At 34.9% G+C, this 11,503-nt stretch overlaps 1 protein-coding gene across 4 annotated transcripts in view; it reads left to right on the forward strand.

Annotated features, from left to right (window-relative positions):
• The window catches only part of WASHC3 (WASH complex subunit 3), a 55,266-nt gene that overhangs the window by 34,066 nt on the left and 9,697 nt on the right, over nt 1-11,503 (forward strand). For all 4 annotated transcript variants that reach the window (XM_034987723.1, XM_034987726.1, XM_034987725.1 and 1 more), the window contains one exon: nt 2,476-2,540. In XM_034987723.1, the coding sequence (XP_034843614.1) occupies nt 2,476-2,540 (65 nt within the window). The remainder of the gene's footprint in view (nt 1-2,475; nt 2,541-11,503) is intronic.

Consider the following 11,503-nt stretch of genomic DNA (forward strand, 5'->3'; position numbering starts at 1 on the left):
GTCCTCAAATTGAACACATATTTGTGTTTCCTCATCTTTTGGAATGATGTGAAGAGTAGGAATTGGCAGACTGGATTGCATCTTCTTCCCTTAGAGCTTTATAAATGAGCTTTCAGTAAATCAGTCGCCTTTTCAAGTAAATATGTATTTCTGACATATCCTTTTCTTATTATACAAGATGTATAATACAGTCCCAGGAGAATTCTTGAATTTTATTTGATCTTTGTGTCCAAATGGAATTGGACCATTTGCTTATGAAAAGAACATTAACATAGCTATACTTCAGAAAGCTCTGAAATCTTTATTTGAAAAGACATTTACCCATCTTGTTAAGTATTTATTGTACATCCCAGCGAAGGTTTTAATCGTTTGAGTCATCAACTTTTTTTTTTTTGGAGGTATAAGAAGTGAGAATGTGATATCTGACTTGTTTACAGCAGAATTAGTAATGGATAAGCTCAAATGATTTAATTTGGGCATATGTGATATTGGATAGCACTGATTCCACTAAGTCAGTTAAAATGTGTACCTTATTAGATTATTCAAGTGCTACATACATACTAATATAAAAGCAAAATAAGCTATTTTAAATATGAGCCATCTAAAAGGTCTTGTTTTAGGGGCGCCTGGGTGGCTCAGTTGGTTAAGCGACTGCCTTCGGCTCAGGTCATGATCCTGGAGTCCCAGGATCGAGCCCCGCATCACGCTCCCTGCTCGGCAGGGAGTCTGCTTCTCCCTCTGACCCTCCTCCCTCTCATGCTCTCTGTCTCTCATTCTCTCTCTCTCAAATAAATAAATAAAATCTTAAAAAAAATAAAAAAAAATAAAATAAAAGGTCTTGTTTTAGGGGGTATGAGACCTATAAAGGAGGCTTTTTATTTTAGCTTCTATTCATTTAATTTTTTTTTATTTTATTGAGAAATAATTGAAATACATCACTGTATAAGTTTAAGGCATACAGCATGATGGTTTGATTTACATATATTGTGAAATGATTACCACAATAGGTTTAGTTAACATCCATCATCTCACATAGGTACAGTGAGAAGAAAAGAAAAAATTTTCTCCTCGTGATGAGAATTCTTAGGATTTACTCTCTGAACAAGTTTCCTATATATCACACAGCAGTGTTAGCTGTAGTCATTATGTTGTACATTATATCCCTACTACTTCTTTATCTTATAACTGGAAGTTTCTCCTTTTGACCACCTTCCTCCAGTTCCCCCTCCTTCCTCCCAACCCCCCACCCCTGCCTCTGGTAACCACAAATCTGGTCTCTTTTTTCTATAAGTTTGGTAGTTTTGTTTTGTTTTTAGATTCCACATAGAATGAGATCATAATATATTTGTCTTTATGTGTTTAGCATAATGCCTTCAAGGTCTGTCTAGGTTGTCATAAATGGTAGGATTTTCTCAGTTTTATGGCTGAATAATATTCCATTGTGTGTATATATACCACAACTTCTTTTTCCATTCATCCATTGATGGACATTTAGGTTGTTTCCATGTTTTGACTATCATAAACAATGCTGCTACAAAAATGGACCTGCAGATATCTTTTTGAGTTAGTATATTCATTTCCTTTGGATATATTCCCAGCACTGGAATTGCTAGGTCATATGGGAGTTCTATTTTAATTTTTTGAGGAATCTTCATACTGTTTTCCGTAGTGGCTTTACCAATTTACAGTCCCACCAACAGTGCACAAGGGTTCCCTTGCTCACCTCCATGCCAGCATCTGTTACCTCTTATCTTTTTAGTGATGGCCATTCTAACGGGCATGAGATGATATCTTATTGTTTGTAATTTGCATTTCTCTATTAACTAGGGATGTTGAGCATCTTTTTGTGTATGTGTTGGTCATTCATATATCTTTGGAAAAATGCCTATTCAGGTCCTTTGCCCATTTTTAAATTGCATTATTTAAGTTTTTTGCTATTGAGTTGTTTGAGTTCTTTATATATTTTGGATACTAACCTCTTACCAGATATATGGTTTGTAAATATTTTTCCCATTCTGTATTATTTTCACTTTGTTGATGGTTTCTTCTGCTGTACAGAAGCTTTTTAGTTTGATATAATCTCACTTATTTTGTATTTTGTTACTCATGCTTTGGGTGTGACTTCCATAAAATCATTATCAACTCCCATATCAAGGAGCTTTTTTCCTGTTTTCTTCTAGGAGTTTCTTGGTTTCAGGTTTTACATTAAAGTCTTTAATCCATTTTGAGTTAATTTTTGTAAGTGGTGTAAGATAGGGATCAGGTTTCATTCTTTTACATGTGACTATCCAATTTCCCAGCACCATTAATTGAAGAGACTTTCTTTTCTGCATTCTTGGCTCCCTTGTCAAATATTAGTTGGCCATCTATATTTGGGTTTATATCTCGGCTCTCAGTTCTCCTTCATTGTTCTATTTATCTGTTTTTATGAAGGAGGCATTTTTAATAATTGATTATGTTATGTCCTTTGCTTAGGGTGTTCCAGTGATGGCAATAAGAAACAAAATGATATCGGAAGGACTAGACCCAGATCTTCTTGAGTAAGTAATTCTTCTAATATAATATTATGCCAAGATGTTAAATTTATCAGTTATAATAAAAATACTCTAAGCTCTATTTTTTTTTCCACTGTACAGTGTTTGATGGTTGAGGAAACCACCTTCATAAATAGTGTCTTGGCTAATGTTACAAAAATGAAATATCTCTCCTACGCTACTAAAAACCAGACACTGCACATTGTAGAAGCAGTTTGAATAGATCATTGATGAATCTATACATCCAGAAGAGATGGAATTTGATGACAGTTTTGCTGCACAGCAGTGGTGTCACAAGAAGTTTTTTTTTCTTTCATGCCATCTTTTTCTTTTCTTTTTTATTCTATTCTTTTCTTCCCTCCCTTTCTTTCTTCCTTCCTATCTTTCAATTTTTAAGACCTTAGTATATAGGAAATTTACTCTACCATGATCTAAGTTGAACCAGCTTGAGAAATAAATAGGGTAAAGCCACTCTAGGTCCACATTAATAATTATTATGAAACTAGATACCTGTTTGTGTGAATTTTATTAAAAAAAACATTGAGAAATGCTGACAAATCGTGGCTCAGAAATTTGACAATAATTTATTCCATCCAAGCAAACCAGGCTACATAGCTCATTCTGGATAAAATATATCTTAATGGATTATTCAGAGCTAGTCTGTTTTTCAAGTATCTAGGTACTTATAAAGAGTCCATTTGGGATTTTAGTTCACCCTAATGTATTTAGTTATGTTATCCAGACATTTGTACTATACTAGCAATATACTTTGAAATTTTTCTTGGCTCTCAGCCTTTCAAGAAAATGTGTGCATTTTGAAGGTGAAACACCATAAAACAGTCTTTTTCTCATATTTTATCTTTTAAAAACAGTATTTAAGAATTTTTTAAAAGTCTGTAAGAATAGATTTCAAACATGTATCTACATTTAGTATATATCCAAGTAGCAAACAGTTTAAGTACAATGGCATATATTGGTAATTTGAACTCAAGCATCTCCAGGATATTTGGCATTTGTTCTGGAAATTGTTTCTGACACACACTTTAAAAGCAGATGCATTGTGACATATATTTTAATGTGAATTGAACATACAGGTCCAATCCATTTTGGTATTCATTGGAATATATGTTATAAATATATTTAACATTGACCATGACCTCTTTTTTGCTTCTGGAAATACACAGGAGACCTTCTATAATAACAGAGGGCTAAAATGACATTTAAAATTATGATTTTTCCCTCTAGAGAAAATGTAATGGAAAACTAACAGTCCAGTAAGCATCAGCATATGTTGGATATCCAATCTCTTTACCCCCTACTGGCTTCATTTCATCCTCTGCCCAGCCTAAACCTACTTCATAATCTTCTACCTCAATCAGCTACCCACACCAGAAACTTGAAAGTCATCCTTGATTCTGTCTTCTTCCCTGTCCCTGTCAGTCTATGATTTTTTCATTTTTAATATTTCTCACAGCTGACCACAGGACTCCATGCCCATTGCTGTTTAGTTCAAGCCCTCATCATTTCTAAACTGAATTATTATAATAGCTCCCAATTGGTTTCATTATTCTCTTTCAGTCTGTCACTAAAGCCTTAGTGGATCTGTTCATACTTCATTCTTGTTTCAAAACTTTCTGTGACTCTCTACTGCCTTCGACACATATTCTAACATCTTAGAATTGCATATAGATGTTTTTATCATCAAGACCCAGACTCTCTTCTTCATTTCTTGCACACTTCCATACATTCCTGTCTCCCGTAGCTGTAGCAGACTACTTGCATTTCTCTGAATGTATCATTCTCCTATTCCCTTTTGGTGTCTTTGAATTTTTTTCTCTCCTTGGAACTCCCATTCCCCCTATTATTGGCCTGACTAATTTCATATTCATCAAGACTCCATTTAGGTATCACCATGGGGGGAAGTCCATGGATGACTACCAAGGGGAGAACCCCCAGCACCCCCAATACTTCCCCAATGTATCTCATTTAGCAAGTTTGAGAGCCTGTCATTGTCTGTAAATGTTGAGAAACATTCAGTTGCAAGGTGGTGCCAAGTTTTGGGGTAGAATTCCAGTAACAGTTAACATTGTCTTACAGAAAAGCTGCTCCTCAACCACAGCCTGGAGCCTGAATTCTGATCCATTACCTCATAAGTACATGCCATCGGTCACAAGGGTTTGAGTGGGGGTGACTCACTATAACCTATCACCACTACTACTAGAAAACCAGTTTCAGCATTTAGCTAGATACGATGAGTGAAGTCAACCGCCTTGTTAAAGAGGAATTCTGGCATTTTGGGAATCATGTTTACAGAAAACTAAGGAGCCTCACTTTGGGAGAAAAGTCTGAGATGATGAATGAGAAGAAAATGTGCCGTCTGAGGGAAGAGTATACTTTTATTTAGAATTTTAGCCAAGAACTTTCAGTAAACATTGTTCTGTTTTTCCTTTAAAGTATAAACATACACTCTTTTTAAATTAGCCTTAGGTGATAAGACAGACTCATGCAACTGTTAGAGGAAATAGTCTAGATCTGTCTGCACCGGGCAAAGAGCAAAACTAAAGTTAATATAAAAATAAAGACTGATCACAAATACAGTATTGTTTGATTCACTTGTGTGTATAAAAATTTGGAAGCTAAGAGACATAATTTTAAATTAAAACAGTTTACATGATGAGGAAGAAGAAAACCTGGCTATTTTCCTAGAAAAATGACTATCATTGAATTTTAGAAAGTCTATGAAACTGAAGAAAAGGCCTGATAATTACCAAATAAAGTTTGTTTGCTACTAAATTATTATTTAGTTATTTTTAAAAGTCCTATGTTTTTGAAAATAACAGTAGTGCTTAAATAACCAAGAGTTATTCCTGTTTAGCTTGTAAAAATTAGTTTCCAATGCCAATGAAATAAAGACATGTGAAAGAGTACCTTTGTCATCATCATACTCTAAAGAGTTTAAGGGGAAACAAAATGGAAATCTTTAAGATTAATCTGTTCTAGTTTTGTATTCAGAACTATAGAACAGGTAAATTCTTTTAATCAATGCCTAATTTTCTTACCAGGAAAAAATATATATATAGTTTCTCCCTTAATCCTGTTTTTTTTTTTCTTTGTATGCTTTTATGTCCCAGAACTATAGTTACCATTATTACATAGTAATTACTACTTTAACTATCCTAGGATATATAGAGTAGCCTCTGGACCTGCCCAGCAAGAGATGAAATTCATGATGGTTAAGGCACCGGCTAAGGCAGACTTTAGAAATGGTCTGCCTATTCAGATTCTGCCCTGCCACTTTCCAGCAGTATGAATGTGGACTAATTATTTAATTGCTCTGTGCATAAATTTTACTCATCAGTAAAATAGTAAATAGAAAAGTTCACCCTTCTCAAGAGAATGATGTAAGCATTTATACACAGCTCTGGACAAGCAGTAAAAGTCCAATAAATTTAGTTGTGATTTATGAATGATTTAATGAGGGAATATGTAGCAAGTTCTAAACAATTGGATTTACCAGGATTTTGGATCACAATTTATTTATAATCCTCTAGTTGCTTGTATACCATTGTATTTTCAACAAGGACATATTTAACAAACACAGTGTAGTTATTCTTTTGAATTATACTGTTTTCTCAAACTGAAAAGTCTGTATTTTAAACTTTGCAGTAAAGAATAGACTTTTTAAAATTTTTTATTATGTTAATCACCATACATTACATCATTAGTTTTTGTTGTAGTGTTCCATGATTCATTGTTTGTGCATAACACCCAGTGCTCCATGCAATACGTGGCCTCTTTAATACCCATCACCAGGCTAACCCATCCTCCCACCCCCTCCCCTCTAGAACCCTCAGTTTGTTTATCAGAGTCCATCGAAGAATAGACTTCTGAAGTTGAAATTCAGCTGGTCACACTCTTTAATACTAGTGTGTGGGGGTACAGTTTGTAGCATTTTTTTGAGGTAAAATTAGTATATATGTTGCAGGTATACAGCCTTGTAATTTGAAATCTGTATACACTACAAAGTGATCACCACTAAAAGTCGTTACCATCATCCATCATCATACTTCACTCCATTCACTCATTTTGCCCACCCCCACCTCACTTCCTCTCTGGTAACCACCAATCTGTTCTCTGTATCTGTGAGCTTATATTTGTATTATTTTGTTAATTCATTTGTTTGCTTTTTTTTAGATTCCACATGTAAGTAAAATCATTTGATATTTGTCTTATGCCATCTGACTTATTTCACTTAGCATAATACCTTTAAGGTCCATTTGTTGTTGTAAATGGCAAGATTTCATTCTTTCTTATGGCTGAGTAGTAGTCATTGTATATATATATACCACAACTTCTTTAACCGTCCATCCAACGATGGACATTTAGGGTGTTTCCGTTTCTTTTTTTTTTTTTTTTAAGATTTTATTTATTTATTTATTTGAGAGAGAGAGAGAGAGAGAAACAACATGAGAGGGAATAGGGTCAGAGGGAGAAGCAGGCTCCCCGCTGAGCCGGGAGCCAGATGCAGGACTCGATCCCAGGACTCCGGGATCATGACCTGAGCCGAAGGCAGTCGCTTAACCAACTGAGCCACCCAGGCGCCCAGGGTGTTTCCATTTCTTGATTATTGTAAATAATACTGCATGAACATAGGGGTGCAAATCAGCATTTTTGTATTCTTTGGATAAATGCCCAGAAGTCAGGGGCGGCTGGGTGGCTCAGTCAGTTAAGCATCTGCCTTCAGCTCTGGTCATGATCCCAGGGTCCTGGGATGGAGCCCCACATGGGGCTTCCTGCACAGCAGGGAGCCTGCTTCTCCCTCTCCCCCTCCTCCCTGCTCGTGCTCTCTCTCTATCAAATAAATAAAATCTTAAAATAAATAAATAAATAAATAAATAAATAAATAAATAAATAAAAAGTCAAATAGCTGGATTATGTAGTTCTATTCTTAATTTTTTGAAGTATCTTCATACTGTTTTCCACAGTGGCTATATACCAAGTTGCATTCCCACCAGCAGTATATGAGGGTTACCTTTTCTCCACATCCTAGCCAGCACTTGTTATTTCTTGTCTTTTCAATAATACCCATTCTGTCCAGTAGGAGGTGATATTTCATTGTGGTTTTGATTTGCATTTCTCTAATAATTAGTGATGTTGAAGATATTTTCATGTGCCTGTTGGTCATCTGTATGTCTTCTTTGGGAAAATGTCTATTCAGGTCCTTTGCCCATTTTTTAATCAGTTTTTTGTTGTTGTTGAGTTTTATGAATTTTAGATATTAATCCCTTGTCAGATATATGATTTGCAAAAATCTTCTCCCATTCAGTTTGTTGCCTTTTCATTTTGATGATGGTTTCTTTTGCTGTGCAGGAGATTTTTAGTTTGATATAATCCCATTTGTTTATTTTTACTTTTGTTTCCCTTGTTTTTGGAGCCAGATCTACAAAAATATCACTAAGACCAATGTCAAGCAGCTTATTGCATGTTTCCTTCTAAGAATTTTATGGTTTTAGGTCTTACATTCAAGTCTTTAAGCCACTTTGAGTTAACTTTTTGTGTGTGGTATAACCTAGTGGTCTAGTTTCATTCTTTTGCATGTGGTTGTGCAGTTTTTTCAACATATTTATTGAAGAGACTATCTTTTCTCCTTTGTATATTCTTTTTTTTTTTTTTTTTTAAAGATTTTATTTATTTATTTGACAGAGACAGAGACAGTGAGAGCAGGAACACAAGCAGGGGGAGTAGGAGAGGGAGAAGCAGGCTTCCTGCTGAGCCGGGAGCCCAATGCGGGACTCGATCCCAGGACCCTTGGATCATGACCTGAGCCGAAGGCAGTTGCTTAACCAACTGAGCCACCCAGGCGCCCTCTCCTTTGTATATTCTTGACTCCTTTCTCATAAATTGATTGTCCATATTATGTGTGGGTTTAATTCTGGGCTGTCAGTTCTGTCCCATTGATCTGTGTGTGTTTCTATGCCAATAACATACTGTTTTATAGCTTTGTACTATGGTTTGAGATTGGAGCATGATAACTTCAGCTTTGTTCTTTCTCAAGATTGCTTTGGCTATTAGGGTTTGGTTCCATACAAATTTTAGAATTATTTGTTCTAAAAGGCCATTGGAATTTTGATAGGGATTGGATTGAATCTGTAGAATACTTTGGGTATTATGGACATTTTAATAATATTAATTCTTCCAATCCATGAGCGTGGGATATCTTTCCATTTATTTGTGTCTTCTTCAATTTCTTTCATCAGTATCTTACAGTTTTCAGTATACAGGCCTTTCACCTCCTTAAAAGTTTAACCTCCTTAAAGTTATTTCTAGGTATTTTATTCTTTTTGATAAAATTGTGAATGGGATTGTTTTCCTAATTTCTTTCTGATAATTTGTTATTAGATTATAGAAACACCACAAATTGTCATATGTTGATTTTGTATCCTGCTACTTTACTGAAGTCATTTATTAGTTCTAACAGTTTTTTGGTGCTGTTGTTTGAGTTTTCTATGTATAATATCATGTCATCTGCAAATAATGACAGTTTTACTTTCTTTCCGGTTTGATGCCTTTTATTTCTTTTTCTGGCCTAATTGTTGTGGCTAGGACTTCCAATACTATCTTAAATAAAAGTGGGGATAGTGGGTATCCTTGTCTTATTCCTAATTTTAGAGGAAGAGCTTTCAGTTTTTCAGTATTAACTGATGTTAGCTGTGGGTTTCTTATAAATGGCCTTTATTATATTGACATTTATTCCCTCTGTACCTACTTTGTTCATAGTTTTTATCATAAGTGGTTGTTGAATTTTGTCACATGCTTTTTATGCATTTATTGAGATGATCGTATGATTTTTGTCTTTCATTTTGTTAATGTGGCCTATCACACTGATTTATTTGTGGATGTTGAACCATTCTTGCATCCCTGGAATAAACCCCACTTGATCATGATATATGATCCTTTTAATGTATTATTGAATTCAGTTTGCTAATATTTTGTTGAAGATTTTTGCATCTGTGTTCATCAGGGCATGTTAGCCTATAATGTATGTATGTCTGCGTTTGTGTGGTGTCTTTCTCTGGTTTTGGTATTAGGGTAATACTGGACTCAAAAAATAAGTTTGGAAGCATTCCTTCCTCTTCAGTTTTTTTTGAAAGAGTTTGAGAAGGATAGGTATTAAATCTTTGGATGTTTGGTAGAATTCACCATGAGTAAAGCGGTCTAGTCCTGGACTTTTGTTTGTTGGGAAGTTTTGATTACAGATTCAGTTGTCTTACTAGTGATTGGTTTATTTAGATTTTCTATTTCTTCAGTCTTGGAAGATTGTATATTTCTGGGAATGTATTCGTTTCTTCTAGGTTGTCCAATTTTTTTGTAATTTTTCATAGTAGTCTTTTATGATCATTTGTATTTTTGTGATGTCAGTTGTAACTTCTTGTCTTTCCTTTCTGATTTTATTAGAGGCCAGTCTCTTATTGTTTGTTAGTCTAGCTAAAGTCTTGTCAATTGTTTATCTTTTCAGAGAACCAGCTCTTAATTTCATTGATCTTTTCTATTGTTGTTTTATTCTGTTAGTTCCACTCTGATCTTTAGTATTTCCTTCTTTTTACTGACTTTGAGTTTCATTTTTTCTTCTTTTTTACCTCTTTTAGGTGTAAAGTTAGGCGGTTTATTTGACATTTTTGTTTGTTTTTTTCTTATGGTAGTCCTGTATTACTATGATCTTTCCTCTTAGAATTGCTTTTGCTGCATCCCATAGATTTTGGTGTGTCATATTTCCGTTTTCTTTTGTCTCTGGGTATTTTTTTATTTCTTTGATTTCTTTAATGGTCCACTGGTTGTTCAGTAGCATGTTGTTAATCTCTACATTTTTGTAGTTTTTCCAGCAATCTTTGTAATTGATTCTACTTTCATGCTATTGTGAGTGGAGATGCTTGATAAGATTTCAGTCTTCTTGAACTTACTGAGATTTGTTTTATGGCCTGTTATGTGATCTATCCATGTACACTTGAGAAGCATGGATATTCTGCTGTTTTTGGATGGAATGTTCTATATATCTATTAAGTCCATCTGGCCTAATGTGTCATTTAAGGCTGATGATTGCTTATAAATTTTCTGTTTGGATGATCTGTCCATTGATGTAAGTGGGTGTAGTATATTGATTTGGCTAATGAATGCATGTAATTGAGTCAAGCTATTGTGCAGGCTTTGAACTGAACCAGCTCAGTTGGCATTTGTCCTGAGGATATTTATTCAAAAGACATTTAAAGCTTCCTCGCAGACTGTGGAATGACCACAGTTATGGTTGCCAGAAGTAAAAATAACCACCTCAGCCTACTTATCATTTTCACAAGAGGGGGTTTATTAGTAGTAACCAAAAGGATACTAGAAACCAAGAAAACTTTCTGTTAATTATATTGAAGGGTTGTCCAGCCCTCTAAGGGAATTCCTTATCTTCCACTGATCTTTGTCTACCTCCAGTTACACAACAACATAATGGATTAAAGTCTGGGCTTTGGCTGGTTGAGGCTAGGATAGACTTCAATTCCCCAATTGAACAATTCCAGAGATAGTTTTTCTGCTTCCATTTTTAATTCTTGCTGAGCTGGAGTCCCATGCAATGTGATTGTCACCTCTCAACCACTGGCTGGCAGACTGGCTGGAAAGTACGGGACAGGAAAAAACAATGTCAAAATACTATTATTGGTACAGAGTTGGAATGAGAGAAATAATAGAAATACTAAAGAGATGGTATTAAAAAGCATTGTGGTGTGTCAATGACTAGTGAGCAAAAGATAAGGGAGCAACTGGGAAGTAAAGGACCCCAAGATAAATAGCAAAAGCCAGTCTTTACTGGGTGGGCTTTCTTTCTTATTCTTTCTTTCTTTCTTTTTCTTTCTTTCTTTCTTCTTCTTTCTTTCTTTCTTCTTCTTTCTTTCTTTCTTTCTTTCTTTCTTTCTTTCTTTCTTTCTTTC

Source organism: Mirounga leonina, unplaced genomic scaffold, assembly GCF_011800145.1.
Source record: "Mirounga leonina isolate KUSES-001 unplaced genomic scaffold, KU_Mleo_1.0 Mir_418, whole genome shotgun sequence".
NCBI classification, from domain to species: domain Eukaryota; kingdom Metazoa; phylum Chordata; class Mammalia; order Carnivora; family Phocidae; genus Mirounga; species Mirounga leonina.